The sequence below is a fragment of the Papio anubis genome, chromosome 20, assembly GCF_008728515.1.
Source record: "Papio anubis isolate 15944 chromosome 20, Panubis1.0, whole genome shotgun sequence".
Taxonomy (NCBI): domain Eukaryota; kingdom Metazoa; phylum Chordata; class Mammalia; order Primates; family Cercopithecidae; genus Papio; species Papio anubis.
In genome coordinates, this window is record NC_044995.1 from 47857286 (window position 1) to 47878935 (window position 21650).

Below are 21650 nucleotides of genomic sequence, written 5' to 3' on the forward strand. Positions count from 1 at the left end.
ATTCTCCTGCCTCAGCCTCCCGAGTAGCTGGGACTACAGGTGCCCGCCACCTCGCCCGGCTAGTTTTTTGTATTTTTTAGTAGAGACGGGGTTTCACCTGGTTAGCCAGGATGGTCTTGATCTCCTGACCTCGTGATCTGCCCGTCTCGGCCTCCCAAAGTGCTGGGATTACAGGCTTGAGCCACCACGCCCGGCCTATTTTTTATTTTTTAATTTTTTTCGAGAATGAGTCTCACTGTTATCACCTGGGCTGGAGTGCAGTGGCGAAATCTCGGTTCACTGCAACCTCCGCCTCCCGGGTTCAAGCAATTCTCATTCCTCAGCCTCCCAGGTAGCTGGGATTACAGGTACATGCCACCACGCCTGGCTAATTTTTGTATTTTTAGTAGGAACAGGGTTCCACCATATTGGTCAGGCTGGTCTCAAACTCCTGGCCTCAAGTGATCCGCCTGCCTTGGCCTCCCAAAGTGTTAGGATTACAGGCGTCAGCCACCACACTCAGCCAGGCCTCCTCTTTTTTTTTTCTTTTTTTTAAATTTATTTTTTATTTTTTATTTTTTTATATTTTTTTAGACGGAGTCTCGCTCTGTCGCCCAGGCTGGAGTGCAGTGGCCAGATCTCAGCTCACTGCAAGCTCCGCCTCCCGGGTCTACGCCATTCTCCTGCCTCAGCCTCCCGAGTAGCTGGGACTACAGGCGCCCACCACCTCGCCCGGCTAGTTTTTTGTATTTTTTTTTTTAGTAGAGATGGGGTTTCACTGTGTTAGCCAGGATGATCTCGATCTCCTGACCTCATGATCCGCCCGTCTCGGCCTCCCAAAGTGCTGGGATTACAGGCTTGAGCCACCGCGCCCAGCCCAGGCCTCCTCTTATAAGGACGCTGTGGTGATATTGGGCCTCCCACATCATCCAGGATCACCTCCGAGCTCAGGGTCCTTCACTCCATCCCACTTGCTGAGTCCCTTTTGCTAAGTGAGGTGGCCTAAGCAGCGGTTCTGGGGATCGGGGAGGGGACATGGTGATAAAATGGTTCTGGGCCTCAAGTGGCTGACAGGTGATATGGCTTAACCCAGCCCAGAATGAGGGACCACCAGGTTCACAGAGAAAGAGCTAGACAGAATATATGAAATGCAGACAGGGAGAAAGGGACAGAAAAGGGGAAAAGTGGGGATTTGTGGTGGGGGGAGTGAGGAGCAAGAAGATGCCAGGTGTAGTTGTAGCCTCCAGGCCGGACACGGTGGCTCACGCCTGCAATACCAGCACTATGGGAGGCCAAGGCAGGGGATCACCTGAGGTCAGGAGTTCAAAACCAACCTGGCCAGCATGGTGAAACTCTGTCTCGTCTAAAAATACAAAAATGAGCCAGGCATGGTGGCGAGTGCCTGTAGTCCCAGTCACTAGGAAGCCTGAGGCAGGAGGAGTGCCTGAAACCGTCGCCCACCCGACCACAGTGCCCTGTGTCCAGTTCTGATCGTGCCTGACCTCCCGCCTCACCTTCGCTGTCTCTCCTCTTTACCAGAACCGACTTCACGGGCTTCATCTGCACATCCTGCCGTGGCAGCCGCTTAAAGCCAGATACCAGGGCCAACCCGTTGGCCTCAGAGTCACCACCCGGGCTCCTACGCCCATGGCTGCTGGCCCGGCCCCGGCGACCAGGCCTCTGCCGGCGGGAGCGCTCGTCCCAGGAGTGGCCGGAGCCACTGGATGAGTCACCATCATAGCCCTGGCCCTGGTCCACCTCCTCCACCCGGTGTGGCCCATCGTCCTCGTCCGAGTCCCGATGCCCTGGGCCGGAGGGGCTGGCCTTGGTGGTGGTGGGCAGCTGGATCCTCCGGGGACGTTTCACTGTCTGTTAGAGGAAGGGACAGGAGGGCTCAGCTACAGGAAGGGCTGGGGGAGGCTCTGCTCAGCCCCCAGGTGACCCTGGGCGACACCAGTCTCTCTCTGGACCTCAATGTCCAAAGTGTAAGATGAGAAGATGACTTGTTGCTCTCTGAAGCTTACAACCTCTACAGCGGCAGGACCCAGGCTGGGGTCAGAGACGCCGGCCATGCCAGGGGCTGCCTACTCACAATGTTGGCCATCTTGGCGCAGGTCTTGAGTGTCTGAATGACAAACGTGGAGGTGGCATTTTCCATGGAGACCCCGTTCACCATAACGATGTGGTCACCTGTCCTGAGAGAGGTGGGTGGGTCTTACGGAGGAGGCTTTGCAGGGGAGACCCTCGTAACAAGCCCTCACTGAGGAGGGGGTGTCTCTGGAACCTCCAGGTCTACAAGGCCTGGTTCTAATTCATTGGCGTCCCTAGGTTCACAAAGACATTCATCCTTCTGGGCCTCCGTTTTCTCATCTGTAAAATGGGGCCAATTGTAGAACCTACTATAATCATAGGGTGGAAGCAACATTTTTTTTTTTTTTTTTTTTTTTGAGACAGGGTCTCACTCTGTTGCCCAGGCTGGATTGCAGTAGCATGATCTCAATTCACTGCAACCTCCACCTCCTCATTTCAAATGATCCTCCTGCCTCAGCCTTCCTAGTAGCTGGGACTACAGGTGCCCGCCACCACGCCTGGCTAAGTTTTGTACTTTTTAGTTTTTTTAATTTAATTTAATATTATTTTATTTTATTTTATTTTTGAGACAGAGTCTTGCTCTGTCGCCCAGGCTGGAGTGCTGTGGCGCAATCTCGGCTCACTGCAAGCTCTGGTTCCCGGGTTCACGCCATTCTCCTGCCTCAGCCTCCCAAGAAGCTGGGACTACAGGGGCCCGCCCCCACGCCCGGCTAATTTTTTGTACTTTTTTTTTGAGACGGAGTTTTGCTCTGTCCCCCTGGCTGGAGTGCAGTGGCGCGATCTCGGCTCACTACAAGCTCCGCCTCCTGGGATCACGCCATTCTCCCGCCTCAGCCTCCTGAGTAGCTGGGACTACAGGCGCCCACCACCACGCCTGGCTAATGTGGTTTTTTTTGTATTTTTAGTAGAGATGGGGTTTCACCGTGGTCTCGATCTCCTGACCTTGTGATCCGCCCGCCTCGGCCTCCCAAAGTGCTGGAATTACAGGCGTGAGCCACCGCGCCCAGCCAATTTTTGTATTTTTTTGTAGAGATGGGGTTTCACCATGTTAACCAGGATGGTGTCGATCTCCTGCCCTCATGATCCACCCGCCTCAGCCTCCCAAACTGCTGGGATTACAGGCCTGAGCCACCATGCCGGGCCTGGAAGCTACAACTACACACACCTGGCATCTTCTTGCTCCTCGCTTCCTCCACCACAAATCCCCACTTCCTGCTTTTCTTTCCCTCTCTCCCTGTCTGTATTTCATATTTTCTCTCTAGCTCTTTCTCTCTGAACCTGGTGGTCCCTAATTCTGGGCTGGGCTGAGCCATATCACCTGTCAGCCACTTGGGGCCCAGAACCATTTTATCAACACAATTCCAAGAAGCTTCAAACCCTTAAAGACTCAGGACACTGGGTCTCCTTCCCTCCTGCCAAAAAATAAAAAAGATGGTTTCCAGGACTTTATGTTCCAAAAGGGCCCTGGGGCCACTATGACCCCAGGAACTGCCGTGAAGAACCCGGAAGTACCTTAGGGAAGTGAGGCTCAAGTCTCTGACACTGTCCTACTGCCAACTCCGAGCCCTGTGTTGACAGAGCTAGAAGGTGCCAGGCACTTTCCAGTCTCCTTGCTTTGGCTTACAAAGGTTTCACCTTGCTTTCTTTTTTTTTTTTTTGACGGAGTCTCGCTCTGTCACCCAGGCTGGAGTGCAGCGGCACGACCTCAGCTCACTGCAACCTCCGCCCATTCAGGTTTAAGAAATTCTCTGCCTCAGCCTCTGGAGTAGCTGGGATTACAGGTGCATGCCACCACACCCAGCTAATTTTTTGTATTTTTAGTAGAGACAGGGTTTCACCATCTTGGCCAGGCTGGTGTTGAACTCCTGACCTCATGATCCACTCGCCTTGGCCTCCCGAAGTGCTGGGATTACAGGCGTGAGCCTCTGCACCCTGCCTGCCTTGCTTTCTTTCTTATTCTTTTTTTTTTTTTTTTGAGACACAGTCTCCCTCTGTTGCCCAGGCTGGTGTGCAGTGGCGTGATCTCGGCTCACTGCAACCTCCACCTCCCAGGTTCAAGCGATTCTCCCAGCTCAGCCTCCCGAGTAGCTGGGATTACAGGCGCGCGCCACCACTCAGGGCTGATTTTTGTAATTTTAGTAGAGACAGGGTTTCACCATGTTGGCCAGGCTGGTGTCAAACTCCTCACCTCAGATGATCCACCCACCTCAGCCTCCCAAAGTGCTGGGATGACAGGCGTGAGCCACCGTACCCGGCCTGGTTTCTCCTCTCGACGTGCCCTCCCCCTGACAGAACCCAGCTGCCTGGATACTCACTGTAGCCTGCCCTCCGCCGGCCCTCCGGGTACCACGTCAGACACAACCACGGATCCACCGGGCCGGTCTCGGCCTCCAGAGATCGCAATGCCAAAGCCCCGGCGAGGGTCCTGAGAGAGGATAAGGGGGAGGAAGAGCTGCTGTTTCCCGCAGAGTAAAGCATCTCCCCTCTATTGAGCTGGGCCGAAGCCACCATGTCCCCCGGCACCCAGACAGGGCGAGGGAGGTCTCACCTTGGACAGTGTGGCCGTGTGCTGTTCCCAGATGGTCAGCTCCTCCATGTCGGCCACCTGGTCAAGGGGAACGGGGAAGACGGGTGTGAGGTCACACAGGCTCATCCGAGCACTTGGGGGTCCCCAGCCCCAGGATGAGGAGTCAAGCTCTGACAGGCCTGTGGTTGGAGCCTGTGACAAGTTACTACCTCTCTCAGGGCCTCAGGTTTTTTTGTTTGTTTTCTGAGACGGAGTCTCACTCTGTCACCCAAGCTGGAGTGCAGTGGCACAATCTCAGCTCACTGCAAGCTCCACCTCCCAGGTTCAAGCGATTCTCCTGCCTCAGCCTCCCAAGTAGCTGGGATTACAGGGGTGCACCACCACGCCCGGCTAACTTTTGTATTTTTAATAGAGATGGGGTTTCACCACATTGGCCAGACTGGTCTTTAACTCCTGGCCTCAAGTGATCCACCCGCCTTGGCCTCCCAAAGTGCTGGGATTACAGGCGTGAGCCACTGTGCCCGGCCTTGTTTTTTTTTGAGGCATAGTCTCACTCTGTTGCCCAGGCTGGGGTGCAGTGGCACAATCTCTGCTCACTGCAGTGTCTGCCTGCCAAGTTCAAGTGAATCTCCTGCCTCAGTCTCCTGAGTAGCTGGGATTACAGGTGCCCGTCACCATGCCGGGCTAATTTTTCTATTTTTAGTAGAGACGGGGTTCGCCATGTTGGCCAGGCTGGTCTCAAACTCCCAACCTCAGCCTCTCACCACTGAGAGGTGATCCACCCACCTCGGCCTCTCAAAATGTTGCGATTATAGGCGTGAGCTACGGCGCCTGGCCCGTACTCAGTTTTTCATCTGCAAAATGGGTCTAAGTCAGTGGCTCTCAAACAGGGGCAATTCTGCTTTGCCCTGGGGACACTGGGCGATGTCTGGGGACAGATGTGGTTGTCATGACTTGAGGGAGCTCCTGATATGGAGTGGGTGGAGGCCAGGGACGCTGTTCAGCACCCTGCAGTGCCCAGGACGGCCCCACCCCGGAGAACAATCCGGCTGTGAATGTCAGCAGTGCCAAGGGGGAGAGACCTGGTTGAAGTGAACTGAACAGTAGCAGGTGCAGAGAGAAAGCAAGTTCTTGGTCCCTCTCCCTCTGGAAGGTCTGGCTCAGTTCCCTGGAGAGGATCGAGCCAGGCCTGCAGGGTAGAGGGAGCTCACTCTGCTCCAGCCACTCGGGCCTCCTCACTGTCCCTCCAACACCAACACGCCAGGCGCAGTCCTGCCTCAGGGCCTTTGCACCAGCCGTGCCCTCTGCACGGAGCGCCTTCCCCATATCCCTCACCCTCCTTCAAGGACTTAACTCAAACGTGACCCCCTTGATGAAGTCACCGCTGATCACCCCATTTAGAACTGTAACCCCCTCCTGACCACAACAGACCACCTTTTCCCTCTCTCCTTGGTGTATCTTCCTCCATAGAATTTTCAACCCGGCCGGGCACCATGCCTCACACCTGTAATCCTAGCACTCTGGGGGCCAAGGCAGGTGGATCACCTGAGGTCAGGAGTTTGAGACCAGCCTGGGCAACATGGTGAAACCCCATCTCTACTAAAAATACAAAAATTAGCTGGGTGTGATGGTGCACACTTGTAATCCCAGCTACTCGGGAGGCTGAGACAGGAGAATTGCTTGAACCCAGGAGGCGGAGGTTGCAGTGAGCCAAGATTACGCCCTGCACTCCAGCCTGGGCGACAGAGCAAGACTCCATCTCAAAAAAAAAAAGGCAGGCTGGGTGCGGTGGCTCATGCCTGTAATTCCAACACCACTTTGGGAGGCCAAGGCAGGCAGATCACCTGAGGTCAGGAGTTCAGAATCAGCCTGGCCAACATGGCAAAATCCAGTCTCTACTAAAAATACAAAAAAAAAATGAGCAAAGCATGGTGGCGGGTGCCTGTAGTCTCAGCTACTTGGGAGGCTGAGGCAAGAGAATGGCTTAACCTGGGAGGTGGAGGCTGTAGTGAGCTGAGATCGCGCCGTTACACTCCTGCCTGGGCGACAGAGCAAGGCTCCATCTCAAAAAAGAAAAGAAAAAAATTAAAAAAGGAATTTGCAATCCTTGGACATTCTCTCGATTTTTAAAGCCTATTCACTATCCACCCTCACCGTCTAGAATATCAGCTCTAGAGGGCAGAGATTTTTGTCTTTGTCCATAACTGAGCCCTCAGTTCCCTGCCTAGAACAGCGCATGAGTTGCAGCAGGGATTCAAGAAGGATTTGCTGAATGAATGAATGAGTGAGTGAGTGAATTAATGAAGCACTTCCTTTGTGCCAGGTGCTTTACATGTACTATCTTTTTTGTTGTTGTTTTTTTGAGACAGTTTCGCTCTTGTTGCCCAGGCTGGAGTGCAGTGGTGCGATCTCGGCTCATTGCAACCTCCGCCTCCTAGCTTCAAGCGATTCTCCTGCCTCAGCCTCCTGAGTAGCTGGGATTACAGGCGCCTGCCACCACGCCCAGCTAATTTTTTGTAGTTTTAGTAGAGATGGGGGTCTCACCACGTTGACCAGGCTGATCTTGAACTCCAGACCTCAGGTGATCCGCCCGCCTCGGCCTCCCAAAGTGCTAGGATTACAGGCGTGAGCTTCCGCGCCTGGCCGATTCTGTTATTTTCATGTCCATGGCATAGATGAGAACACTAGACTCAGGTGCAAGGTCACCTGGCCACGCCTCCACCCCCCCTTCCCTCCTGCCAGCACAGACCATGCCCTGCTCCCCAGGCAGGGGACAGGTGGAGGGACGGGGGAGGGAGTTTGTAGAAGTAACTCCTCCTCCTCCCCAGCCGGTTTTCCAGGCTTGGCACAGCGGGTGTGTGATTGCCTCTGCCCAGGCACCCCCCATTTTCTTATAAGCTCCAGCGTCTCCAGGGAGGCCAGCATTCCTGATCTCCAGGAGTGAGAAGCGGGGTGGAGGGGAGAGAAACAGAGCAGAGGGCAGGGCTCTGCAGTTCCCAGGGAGGCAGGACAGCACTCAGGACCGGACTCAAATCGCACGTCCGCCCACCCGTGCTAGCTATGGCGGGGCCTCTCCCAGCCTCAGTCTCCCCATCTGTGAAATGGCACCGCTACCCTGTCTTCCAGGGATGTGGTTTGAGAGAAGGGGACAGATTCAATGCATGACAAGGAGAAGGAGGCTTGGGGAGGTGGCGGCCAAATAATGACTTTCTCCTTTGCGTAGTTGTTTGTTTGTTGGTTTGTTTGTTTTGAGAAGGAGTTTTTTGCTCTTGTCACCCAGGCTGGAGTGCAATGGCGTCGTCTCAGCTCACTGCAACCTCCACCTCCTGGGTTCAAGCGATTCTCCTGACTCAGCCTCCTGAACAGCTGGGATTATAGGCACCCACAACCACAGCCAGCTAATGTTTGTACTGTTAGTAGAGACAGGATTTCACCATGTTGGCCAGGCTGTCTTGAACTCCTGCCTTGGCGTCCCAAAGCTCTCCTCGTCCATGCTGGCTGCGAGCGGGCGCTTGATGTGGACCTATTCATTTCATCCTCAGAGTGACCTTAGGAAGTGGCACGGTTACCATTCCTACTTTAGCAGTGAGATTAAAAGGCGCCCAGAGAGGTTCAGTAACTTGCCTGAGGTCACACAGCACAGTGGTGAACTTTGGCAGCCTGCCCTGTTCTCTGGCTCTTTTTTGGTTGGTTGGTTGGTTTTTGATACGGGGTTTCACTGTTGCCCATGCTGGAGTGGCTCAATTACAGCTCACTGCAGCCTTGAACTCCCAGGCTCAAGGGATCCTCCTGCTTCAGCCTCCCGAGAAGCTGGGACCGCAGGCATGCACCACCACACCCGGCATTTTTTTTTTTTTTCTCTTTGTAGAGATAGGGTTTTTGCTATGTTGATCAAGCTGGTCTCAAATTCCTGGGCCCAAGCGATCCTCCCTCCTCAGGCTCTCAAAGTGTTAGAATTACAGGCGTGACCTACCGCACCCAGCCTCACTCTTGCTCTTAACCACCAGGCCATAGTGGCTTTCTGATTATTTACTGTTTTTCTTCTTTTTTTTTTTTTTTTGAGACGGAGTCTTACTCTGTCGCCCAGGCTGGAGTGCAGTGGCCGGATCTCAGCTCACTGCAAGCTCCGCCTCCCGGGTTTACGCCATTCTCCTGCCTCAGCCTCCCGAGTAGCTGGGACTACAGGCGCCCACCACCTCGCCCGGCTAGTTTTTTGTATTTTTTTAGTAGAGACGGGGTTTCACTGTGTTAGCCAGGATGGTCTCGATCTCCTGACCTCGTGATCCGCCCGTCTCGGCCTCCCAAAGTGCTGGGATTACAGGCTTGAGCCACCGCGCCCGGCCCCTGTTTTTCTTCTGAGCTTAGTTTTCAAAATTGCATCTTTTTTTTTTTTTTTTTTTTTTACCTGCTTTGATGTTATACTTTGTGTCATTAAATGGTCCCAGGGCCAGGCACAGTGGCTTCTGCCTATAATCCTGGCACTTTGTGAGACCGAGGCAACAGGATGGCTTGAGCCCAGGAGTTCGAGACCAACCTGAACAACATAGTGAGACCCCCATCTCTACAAAAAATAGAAAAGTTAGCCGGGCGAGGTGGCGGGCACCTGTGGTCCCAGCTCCTCGGGAGGCTGAGGCGGAAGAATGGCGTGAACCCGGGAGGTGGAGCTTGCAGTGAGCCGAGATCGTGCCACTGCACCCCAGCCTGGGCGACAAAGTGAGACTCCTCCTTAAAAAAAAAAAAAAAAAGAAAGTGAGATTCTGTCTCAAAAAAAAAGAGAGAGACAGTCCCAGGGAACCAGGGCCCCAGATGGGGAGGGCGGTGAGGGAGTCCAGGTGGTCCAGGCTTGTCCCAGCTTGTGCGGGTTCGTCTCCACGGAAACCAGAAGCTTTGTCTAAACCCTCCAGAGCTCCACAGTGCCCGAGGGATTAAGCCTAACCTCACAGCCCACCTCATCTTAGTTCACCTCCAAACCTTTCCCCCGTCTGTCCCCTGAATCTGGGACATGTTTCATGGGATTCCTGCCTGGCTGGCCCCAGCCACTGAAGTCTAGGCTCAAATGCCACCTCCTCAGGAAGTCCTCCCTGACCACCTAACTAACCAGTCTTCTCTGATCCCCAATCACTCCTGCTTGTTTTTTTATTATTATTATTTTTACTTTGAGACAGAGTGTCACTCTGTCGCCCAGGCTGGAGTGCAATGGTGCGATCTTGGCTCACTGCAACCTCCACCTCCCGGTTTCCAGCGATTCTCGTGCCTCAGCCTCCCAAGTAGCTAGAATTACAGGCACCCACCACCACGCCCGGCTAATTTTTGTATTTTTAGTAGAGACGGGGTTTCACCATGTTGGTCAGACTGGTCTCAAACTCCTGACCTCAGGTGATCTGCCCGCCTCAGCCTCCCAAAGTGCTGGGATGACAGGCGTGAGCCCCCGCGTCCGGCCTGTTTTATGATTTTTTATTCAAGGCATCTAAAAATCATCTTTATTCCCTTTAACCATCAGTTGGTACGGTTCTGGTCTTTTCTCTTTGTCTGTGAAAGGAGGCATGTCTGTCTCTCTGGCTACTTAAGGCCCAGGTGTTCGGCCATCAGTCTCCTTTCCAGGCCCTGGGTGCTGGTGCTGGATTCCCTGGCAAACTCCTATTCATCCTTCACAGCCCCAGTCTCTTCCTCCGTACGCATCCTTCCGTCTGGCCCAACTGTGATGATTGGGATGTGGGATGTCAGAGTGCATTTCTCCACCCTACACCTTCCCCCTCAGTCTGAGGGCTCCCGATGGGCAGGGATGGGCCCCTGGGACCCCATAAGACCAGGTCCCCCTAGGGAAGAGTTTGAGGAACGAGTGAATGGTTGAACAAAACACACTGTGGCAAGTGCTCAACAGGTGCGTCCTGAGTTCCCGGCCCTGCCCCTGTCCAGGTGAGCTCTGAGAGGGTGGGGCTTGGGTCTTTGTCCCCGCCCCCCACCCAGGGCTGGACACAAACGCCGAACAAGAGGCCCGCCCAGAGGGGACGGCGGTACCAAGTCACACGGCCCCGGGGCACGGGGCTCCCAGGCCACTGTCCCTTCTCCCCGCCCCCCACACTTCCAGAAACAATGGCAGAGGGGGAGGTTTCAGCCAACAGATACACCGACTGGGGAGGGGATTCTGAGAGCTGTACCTGGAGGCCAGGAGGAAGTCAGTGGAAACCAGAAGTGCCAGGTCCTGAAGCTTGGGGCCGAGTGGCCTGGGTCTGGCCACATACCACTGCAACCCCAGTCTACCCTGGCTGGTGGGTGTGAAGGAGCCAGTCCAGGCTCCATGCCTGGAGGGTGAAATCCCTCTGGAGACAAGGATCGCCCCTCCACCCCGCCCCCACCACGGCGCACCCCAGCCAGCTTGCTCACCCCACCCCTGCCTCTGCCTGGTAATGCCTGTTAACGGCTCTGTACACAGTGGGCACCCAATAAATGCTGGTGCTCCCTCCTGCAGCCTTGTAGGAGGTGAATGTTCACCAAAGCCACCCCAGCCCACAAATGAAGTCACTGCCCACCGTGCCACCATGGGCGCCCGAGCTCAGCCGGCTGCACACCCCCAGCAAAGGGGGATGAACATCTCTCCAGCCCACCTACGATGCGCCAAGTTCTTCAAATACATTTTCCCTCTGTTTAAAATGCTGATCACCCATTTATCAGATGAGGTAAAGAGAGGGTTCACTCACTGGCCCCACGTTACACACAGCATAGTGGACAGAAAATTCGGGATTTGAACCCAGCTCTGTGGGATTAAAGGAGGCCGGTCCTGGGGCAGAGGAGGTTCCAGAAGAGATGGTCTTTGGAAGCAGGGATGGGGGCGCGGAAGCATCTCGAAGTGCAACCTCCAGCTAGCCATTTCATCCCTCTGGGACTCAGTTTCCCTGCCTGTTATGTAGGTAGAAGGTGTTCTGCTGTCCTGGGTCGACTCCCAAACCCTGGTTCCCCCCACCACCCCAGCCCGAACCCCTCCCCGCGCCGCCCTCGGAGGGTTACTCGCCTGGAATCTCACCGCCATGGTCCACCTGGGGGCTCTCCAGCCCCCCTACCCGAGGCGGGGCCTGGAAACAGTCAATCGGCCCCCACCCCGGGCTGGGGAAGGAGGCTGGGGAGGGTCACAGCCTCTGAGGGCCTGGCGGCTCTCGTCCTCCTCCCTCCAGCTCCGCAGCTCCCGGCTGCACCTGCCCCCTCTTCCTCCTCCAGGTCCCAGGCCAGCCCCGCCCCTGCCCAGACACGCCCCCTGGACGCTGCGGAGGTTTCTCCCCCCTCCCATCACAGGAGCCAGGTCCTGAGGCGGAAACTCCAGGCCGGGTTATCCACGCAGCCGAGCTGGGGCCGGCGGCCGCGACCAGATCCCGGCCCGACAAGGCTGCCAGCAAGACCCGGCAGGAGTAACCCCTGCTCTTGGAACGGAGCCTACTATTTGGACGGTGTTTCCGTCCGCGAAATGGGCACATTTTGAGGTGCATCTGGGAGGCCTCTTGGATTAGAAGCTTGTCGAGGGCCGGAGACCTCCTCAGCACAGGGCTGGTCCCTGGGTCACCTTATCTCCGGAAGGTTTGCCCTATTCCCCAGAGGGGAACCTGAGGCTCCAGAGGCCAGGGGCGTGGACGCCCTGAAGATGCAACAGCGGCTGCGTGCCTTTTCCCTGCGGTCCTGGCCTCCGGGCTCTGTCTTCACACCCAGCACCCAGGAAAGAAAGGAGCAGGGCGGGACCGGGCGCGGTGTCTCCTGCCTGTAATCCCCGAATTTTTTGGGAGGCCGAGGCGAGCGGATCACGAGGTCAGGAGTTCGAGACCAGCCTCACCAACATGTGGAAACCCCCGTCTCTACTAAAAATACAAAAATCAGCCGGTCGTAGTGGCGCATGCCTCAGCTACTCGGGAGACTGAGGAAAGAGAATAGCTTGAACCCGGGAGGCTGAGGTTACTGTGAGCTGAGATCAAGTCACTGCACTCCAGTCTGGGTGACAGAGCAGAGCGAGACCCTGTCTCAAAAAAAAAAAAGAATTGGCCGGGCGCCGTGGCTCAAGCCTGTAATCCCAGCACTTTGGGAGGCCGAGATGGGCTGGATCACGAGGTCAGGAGATCGAGACCATCCTTGGCTAACACGGTGAAACCCCTGCCTCTACTAAAATACAAAAAACTACAAGGGGCGCGGCGGTGCCTGCAGTCCCAGCTACTCGGGAGGCTGAGGCAAGAATGAAGGTGAAACCCGGGAGGCGGAGCTTGCAGTGAGCTGAGATCCGGCCACTGCACTCCAGCCTGGGTGACAGAGCAAGACTCTGTCTCAAAAAAAAAAAAAAAAGAAAAAAAAGAAAAAGGAAAGAAAGAAAAAGAAAGAGAAACAAAGAAAGAAAGAAAGGGGCAGGGGAGCAGGGCACGAGGAAATTCTTCAGGCTCTGGGAGTGAGTAAAGGTCGTTTCCTTCTTCTCACCCAGCCCAGCCCAGCCTCCCACCTCAGGCGCCTGGGATTCCGGGATTCTTAAGGTTAGACCTAGGAGGGACTGGACCAGTGTAGGAAAACTTCAAGTCACCTGGGTGGGCGGGGCTGGTCATGGCTGCACCCACACATTCCTTACTATAAAAAAAAAAACCTGAGCCCAGCTGTGCCTGGGCCCCACCCCAGGGTTAAAGGGGCAAACCTACACATAAACACCCCTTCCCAGCCTTATCCAGTCACGGCTGGGCAGGGAGAGGAGCCCCAGGTTGTGGTTAGGTGTGAAGAGCATAGAGAAAACTCTAGTGGGTAAAAGAAAGGCTTCCTGGAGGAGGGGGCATCGCAGCTGGGGATTTGAAGGTTGGTTAAGAGTTTGCTAAGTAGGCCGGGCGCAGTGGCTCACGCCTGTAATCCCAGCACTTTGGGAGGCCAAGATGGGCAGATCACGAGGTCAGGAGATCGAGACCATCCTGGCAAACACTGTGAAACCCCGTCTCTACTAAAAATGCAAAAAAAAAATTAGCCAGGTATGGTGGCGGGCACCTGTAGTCCCAGCTACTTGGGAGGCTGAGGCAGAAGAATGGCTTGAACCCAGCAGGGAGAGCTTGCAGTGAGCCGAGATTGCACCACTGCACTCCAGCCTGGGTGACAGAGCAAGACTCAGTCTCAAAAAAAAAAAAAAAAAAAAAAAAGAGTTTGCTAAGTAAACAAGACCAACAATATCAACGTCTCAGAGGGCCCACTAAGATGACATCTCACCTCCTTCACTACAATTCTACCCAAAACACTAGCCCAGAGACCCGAGTCAGCTACAGTCAGTCCCTCAAGGGTGTCCCTCAAGGGTCTCCAAGGGCCCCAGTAAAGCATTACCAAAGCCTCTTGTGGGGACCCACTTGGAACTTCAGAGCTGGGAGGGTTCTAAAACCAGCTCTCACCTATTTGCTGTGTGACCTCAGGCAAGTTACTGCCCCTCTCTGTTCCTCAGTTTCCACATCTGTAATTGGGGAAAATAATAGGCCCTACATCACAGGGTTGTCAGGAGGATTAAAAGGAGCCTAGAGGCCAGGCACAATGGCTCACTCCTGTAATTCCAGCATTTTGAAGAGTCAGGTGGGAGGATCACTTGATGCCAGGAGTTGGAGACCAGCCTGGGCAATATAGCAAGACCCAATCTCTGTAAAAAATAAAAAGGAGGCCAGGCGCGGTGGCTCATGCCTGTAATCCCAGCACTTTGGGAGGCCAAGACGGGCGGATCACGAGGTCAGGAAATCGAGACCATCCTGGCTAACATGGTGAAACCCTGTCTCTACTAAAAAAATACAAAAATTAGCCAGGCGAGGTGGCAGGCACCTGTAGTCCCAGCTACTCGGGAGGCTGAGGCAGGAGAATGACGTGGCCCCGGGAGGTGGAGCTTGCAGTGAGTGGAGATCGCGCCACTGCACTCCAGCCTGGGTGACAGAATGAGACTCCGTCTCAAAAAAAAAAAAAAAGAAAAAGAAAAAGAAAATAAAATAAATAAACAAAAAGGAGTGTGTAGTTCTCTTCACTTTTGCGGCCATCACTGAAGCGGGAGCGACCAAGATGAAGTTCAGTCCCTTTGTGACTTCCCAGCGAAGCAAGAATCACAAAAGGCATTTTAATGCACCTTCCCACATTCGCAGGAAGATTCTATGTCTTCCCCTCTTTCCAAAGAGCTGAGACACAAGTACCACCTGCGATCCATGCCCACTCAAAACGATGATGAAGTTCTGGTTGTGCGAGGACACTATAAAGGTCAGCAAATTGGCAAAGTAGTCCAGGTTTACAGGAAGAAATATGTTATCTACACTGAACGGGTGCAGCAGGAAAAGGCTAACGGCACAACTGTCCACGTAGGCATTGACCTAGGTGGTTATCACTAGGCTAAAACTGGACAAAGGCGGCAAGAAGATCCTTGAACGGAAAGCCAAATCTCACCAGGTAGGAAAGGAAAAGGGCAAATACAAGGAAGAAACAATGGAGAAGATGCAGGAATAAAGTAATCTTATAGACAAGCTTTGATTAAAACTTGAGCCTGTAAAAGCCAGGGGTGGTGGCTCACGCCCGTAATCCCAGCACTTTGGGAGGCCAAAGTGGGCAGATCTTGAGGTCAGGAGATCGAGACCATCCTGGCTAACAATGTGAAACCCTGTCTCTATGAAAAATACAAAAAATTAACTGGGTGCGGTGACGGGAGCCTGTAGTCCCAGCTACTCGGGAGGCTGAGGCAGGAGAATGGTGTGAACCTGGGAGGCGGGGCTTGCAGTGAGCAGAGATGGCGCCACTGCACTCCAGCCTGGCGACAGAGCGAGACTCTGTCTCAAAAAAAAAAAAAAAAAAAAATTGAAATGAAAATAAATAAATACTGTAATCCCAGCACTTTGGGAGGCCGAGGCGGGCGGATCACGAGGTTAGGAGATTGAGACCATCTTGGTTAACACGGTGAAACCTCATCTCTACTAAAAATACAAAAAATTAACCGGGGGTGGTGGCGGGCACCTGTAGTCTCAGCTACTCGGGAGGCTGAGGCAGGAGAATGGTGTGAACCCGGGAGGTGGAGCTTGCAGTGAGCCGAGATCGAGATCACGCCATCGAACTCCAGCCTGGGTGACAGAGCGAGACTCCGTCTCAAAAAAATAAATAAATGAATAAATAAAAGGGGCCTAGAATAGGACATAAATGTGATATCTGCCCCATCCCAGTGGTGTGTCCTCCTGCAAACCACTCTGTGCCTCATTTTCCCCATCTGTAAATGGTAATAATAGCACCTGACTCCAAGCATTATGTGAGTAAATGCACACAATATTCTTAGAAAGCTCCCACTAAGTGTTGGCTATTATTTTTATCAGGGAATCCCACACACATACTTCACTTTATTTTATTTTTGAGATAGTGCCTCGCTGTGTTGCCCAGGCTGGAGTGCAGTGGCGCGATCTCAGCTCACTGCAACCTCTGTCTCCCAGGGTCGAGTGATTCTCCTGCCTCAGCCTCCCGAGTAGCTGGGATTACAGGCACCTGCCACCACGGCCGGCTAATGTTTGTATTTTCAGTAGAGACGGGGTTTCCCCATGTTGGCCAGGCTGGTCTGGATCTTCGGCCACCTGGGCCTCCCAAAGTGTTAGGATTACGGGCGTGAGCCACCACTCCCAGCCACACACACATATTTTATAGATGAAGGTTCAGAAAGGGTCCCAGTCTCAGTGAAGGTTGCACAGCATGGGTTCCTGGAGCCCCAGACTCTTTCCAAGACCCCATGCTGAGCCAATGTAGAAACACCAATAACCAAAACTAAGGCTTGCTGAACACCTACTGTGTACCTAGAGGCAGCTCAGCCCTTCCCTGTGTGACATCCGGCCACCAGCAGGTGGCGCAAAAAAAAAAAAAAGATTTTAGATGAATAAGGTCCAGCAATTTTTTTTTTAAATTTTTTTTTTGAGAGGGAGTCTTGCTCTGTCGCCCAGGCTGGAGTGCACTGGTGTGATCTCGGCTCACTGCAAGCTCTACCTCCTGGGTTCAAATTATTCTCCCGCCTCAGCCTCCCAAGTAGCTGGGACTACAGGCGCCCGCCACCACATCCGGCTAATTTTTTGTATTTTTAGTAGAGACGGGGTTTCACCGGGTTAGCCAGGATGGTCTCGATCTCCTGACCTCGTGATCCGCCTGCCTCGGCCTCCCAAAGTGCTGGGATTACAGGTGTGAGCCACTGCGCCTGGCCTCGGCCTGGTTTTGAACACCCAAATATCTCAAGACATTGCCAAGGGTCCCCCTCCGGTAAGAGGCACCACGTTGGAGTTCAAGATGCAGGGGCAAACAGCTGCAGCCAAATCCCGCAGATCAGCTCACCATCTGGCCCCAGTTTTCTCAGCTGCAAAGTGGGCACACGAATGTCGGGTGTAACTGTGGCTGAAGCCAGGCATATGCCAGGAAACATGGCCCAGGAGCCCCATTCGTTGCTAGAAGTTTAACCCGCTTATTTATTTATTTATTTTTGAGACAGCGTCTAGCTCTGTCACCCAGGCTGGAGTGCAAGGGCAAGATCATGGCTCACTGAAACCTCAACTTCCTGGGCTCAAGTGATCCTCCCACTTCAGCCTCCTGAGTAGGTGGGCCTAGAGGTGCCTGCCACCACATCCAGCTCATATATATATATACACACACATATGTGTGTGTGTGTGTGTGTGTATATATATATTTTTTCTTTTTTTGAGACACAGTCTCACCCTGTGGCCCAGGTTGGAGACAGTGCCATGATCTCGGCTCACTGCAACCTCTGCCTCCCAGGTTCAAGCAATTCTCCTGACCCGGCCTTCCGAGTACCTGGGAGTACTGGTGGATGCCACCACGCCCAGGTAACTTTTTTTTTTTTTTTTTTGAGATGGAGTCTCGCTCTGTCACCCAGGCTGGAGTGCAGTGGCCAGATCTCAGCTCACTGCAAGCTCTGCCTCCCAGGTTTACGCCATTCTCCTGCCTCAGCCTCCCGAGTAGCTGGGACTACAGGTGCCCACCACCTCGCCCGGCTAGTTTTTTGTATTTTTTAGTAGAGACGGGGTTTCACCGGGTTAGCCAGGATGGTCTCGATCTCCTGACCTCGTGATCCGCCAGTCTCGGCCTCCCAAAGTGCTGGGATTACAGGCTTGAGCCACTGCGCCCGGCCAGAAAAGCAGGTTTTTAATTCATTAAGGTGATCTGAAGGTCAGGGGTGGGGGGAATAAGGGGCTCAAGGCTATGCCCATCTCCAAAGCCTTGGATTTCAACCCAGGTTCACAGGATGGTACTAGGGAGCCATTGAGTGCTCTTGAGCAGGGCATGGATATGAGAGCAGACGGTGGGTGGTTGGAGGAAGACAATGTGTCCTGGTGCGGTTATCCAGCTTCCTCTCTTTGAGGGGTTGACAGTGGAATTTCTCTGCGTTGGAAGCTGAGTGGAGAGGACGGCGCAGGAGCAGAGACAGAGAGCAAAGACGGAGGGCAGCCAGGTGGGAGGAGACGCGCCGGTCTGTGGGTTGCCAAGAGTCGAATGACCTTTGAGGAAGGACGGATTCTAGGTGTGGCCTGCTCAGCTCTAATGCACAGGAGGGCTGAAGAATGTCTCAGGGTTTGGCGTCCTTGGGAAGTTGGAGGACCTCACGGGGGGCACTTTGAAGTAGGAGGGGAGTGTGGAACCTACTAGAAGCTTGCAGTATGGAATGCAGCTCAGGGGGTTCAACGGGGGACTTGTTTTCTTTTTTTTGAGACAGTCTTGCTCTGCTACCTAGGCTGGAGTGCGGTGGTGCAGTCATAGCTCACTGTGGCCTCCACTTTCCTGGGCTCAAGTGATCCTCCCACCCCAGCCTCCTGAGTAGCTGGGACCACAGGTGCACGCCACCCTGCCCGGCAGATTTTTGTATATTTTGTAGAGACAGGACCTCATTATGTTGTCCGGGCCTGTCTTGAACTGCTGGGCTCATGTGATCCTCCCACCTCGGCCTCCCAAAATGTTGGGATTCCAGGCGGCAGCCACCAAGGCATGCCAAAGATGCCATTTCCCCCAAAAGAGAGGACGGCTGAGCTCTAGAAGGAGGTTCCACAGCTGAGAGAGAACAGCAGAGCCCCCGTGAATTCCAGCTCCTGCCTCAGTTTCCTCATCTGTAAAATGGAGATCCCGGTTTTGACCCTGAGCAATATTTCGGGGAAGGCTCAAAGGCTTAAGCATCCACCGCTAAGGATCCCCTGGGCTGCCTCTCCAAGCTTCTAACTCCACTCGGGCCCCCCATAGGAAAATCAAAGGTGAATTACAGTGTCTCAGGGTTAGAGGGGGCTCCCTGCCCCCTGAAAACCGTCTGCACTAAGGTGTTGTCATTCTGGGCACGGAATGACATTTTTGAGATGGAGTCTCACTTTGTCGCTGGGGCGGGAGTGCAGCGGTGCGATCTCGGCTCACTGCAACCTCTGCCTCCCGGGTTCAAGCGATTCTCCTGCCTCAGCCTCCCAAGTAGCTGGAATTATAGACGCCCTCCAACACACCCGGCTAATTTTTGTATTTTTAGTAGAGATAGGGTTTCACCATGTTGGCCAGGCTGGTCCCAAACTCCTGGGCTCAAGCGATCCACCCGCCTCGGCCTCCCAAAGTGCTGGGATTACAGGCGTGAGCCACCGCATCTGGCCTCATTTTGTACTTGTATGAGAGTTATAGGCCGGGCGCGGTGGCTCAAGCCTGTAATCCCAGCACTTTGGGAGGCCGAGGCGGGTGGATCACAAGGTCAGGAGATCGAGACCATCCTGGCTAACGTGGTGAAACCCCGTCTCTACTAAAAATACAAAAAACTAGCCGGGCGAGGTGGCGGGCGCCTGTAGTCCCAGCTACTCGGGAGGCCGAGGCAGGAGAATGGCGTAAACCCAGGAGGCGGAGCTTGCAGTGAGCCGAGATCGCGCCACTGCACTCCAGCCTGGGGGACAAAGCAAGACTCCGTCTCAAGACGTCTCAAAAAAAAAAAAAAAGGAGAGTTATGATTTTACTATTTTGGGAAAAAATATCCTTTAATTTCATAAAGCCAAGTGTCTTCAGGCCAGCACTTAAAGCTCTTTCTTCATTTTGGCTGAACTTGGTGACTCATGGCTATAATCCCAGCATTTTGGGAGCCCGAGGCAGGAGAATCACCTGAGATCAGGAGTTCGAGACCAGCCTGGCCAATATGGCGAAACCCTGTCTCTACTAAAAATACAAAAATTAGCTGGCCTGGTGGTGGGTGCTTATAATCCCAGCAACTCGGGAGGCTGAGGCAGGAGAATCACTTGAACCCAGGAGGTGGAGGTTGCAGTGAGCGGAGATCATGCCACTGAGCTCCAGCCTGAGCAACAGAGCAAGACTCCGTCTCAAGAAAAGTAAAATAAAATAAATTACAAAGCGCCTCTCACACATGTTATCATCTGTGCAGCCATTGGCTCAATTATTGTGTGTCTTGTTCCATGTCTGTCTTTCCCCACCAAAACATGCCACACGAGAGCAGGAAGCGTGGTCTGCCTTGCTCACTGCTGAATCTCCAAGGCCTGGTGACCCCATACTCGCGCATACAGTAAGTGCTCCATAAATGCCCATTCCCTCCCTGGGTGACCCCTCCCCCCAGCCTAGGCTTCCGCTAACCTCAACCCATTCCAAAGGGTGTCAGGCTCCACCCTGAGCAAACACAGCTCCCCTGGCACCCGGCCAGCCCTAAAGAGGAAGAACAAGCACCCATAATCCCTGCCCTGGACTTTCCCCGGGACTCAGGGCCACGAGGAAGCACCAAGCCAGGGGGCAGGCCTTTCTCCAGATGCTGAGCCTGAGGCATCCGCTGGGGGCAGGGCCGGCCTCCAGAGCAGCGGCCTCCCCCCTCCGCCCCGTCCCCGCCCACAAACGAGCTCCCCATCCTCTGCATCTTGACTCTTGCCTGCCTGACATTTCTACTTGGCTGTGCAGCCCAGGGTAAGCGGCTGTCCTTCTCTGAGCCAGGGTTCATCCTCTATAAACCACGAAGCTGATGAGACCACAGGACTCCCATTGGGAACAGGACTGCTCATCTTGACCCCAGAATGACCAAGAATCTGTTACCTGCTCTATTATGTCCAGCACTCAACAGCCCTGTGACTCAGTGACTCAATATCCTGCCTTTTTTTTTTTTTTTTTTGAGACAGAGTCTCACTCTTGCCCAGGCTGGAATGTGGTGATACGATCTCTGCTCACTGCATCCTCCACCTCCCGGGTTCAAGAGATTCTCCTGCCTCCGCCTCCCGAGTAGCTGGGATCACAAGCGCCCACAACCACACCCGGCTCATTTTTGCGTTTTTAGTAGAGACAGGGTTCCACTATATTGGCCGGGCTGGTCTCAAACTCCTGACCTCATGATCCATTCGCCTCGGCCTCCCAAAGTGCTGGGATGACAGGTGTGAGCCACCGCGCCGGCCCTCAATGTCTGCATTTTACAGCAGGAAACAGAGGCCCGGAGAGAAGGGAGGAGTGGAAGCCAAATCTTCCTGAGTCCACAGGTTTGCTCTCAAAACCCAGGCAAGGTGGGATCCGTGTCGCCCACCCCTACAGACTCCCGAATCTCAAGCAAGCCTGCTCCCTGGGAGCTCTGCGGCCACACAGCCACAAGGTGACCCCAATGCTGGGCTGCTCTGTCCCCTACCATGCGATCATCCACGCCTCCTCAGCCCCAGGGCACCCTCTTGGTGCTGAGAAAGAGATTTGAGATGCAAAAATCGGACACTTGGCTCACCAGGAAGCTCCCTTGGTTCTCCCATTTGGGAGCAAATGACCCAGAAAAACACTTTTGTCGCCGACCCCTCCCCTCTCTGACTCTGAGAGCTCCTTCCTCCTTCCCACCTGCCCAATCCCGCAGAGATTTCGCTCAGAGGCGTAAAGATTAGCAAAGGAAGGCCGGGCGCGGTGGCTCACGCCTGTAATCCCAGCACTTTGGAAGGCCGAGGCAGGTGGATCACCTGAGGTCAGGAGTTCAAGACCAGCCTAGCCAACATGGTGAAACCCCGTCTCTATTAAAAATACAAAAATTAGCTGGGCGTGGTGGTGGACGCCTGTAATCCCAGCTACTCAGGAGGCGGAGGCAGAGGTT

General features: G+C 54.1%; 1 protein-coding gene and 1 pseudogene across 1 annotated transcript in view; one reads left to right on the top strand and one right to left on the bottom strand.

The window, feature by feature from the left end:
- The window catches only part of TJP3 (tight junction protein 3), a 44587-nt gene that overhangs the window by 21529 nt on the left and 1408 nt on the right, over positions 1-21650 (bottom strand). Inside the window, 4 exon segments of the mRNA XM_009193155.3 lie at positions 1494-1848; positions 2072-2174; positions 4386-4495; positions 4619-4675. Of these exon segments, the coding sequence (XP_009191419.2) occupies positions 1494-1848; positions 2072-2174; positions 4386-4495; positions 4619-4666 (616 nt within the window). The 5' untranslated portion in view covers positions 4667-4675.
- LOC116271706 lies at positions 14522-15096 on the top strand (annotated as a pseudogene).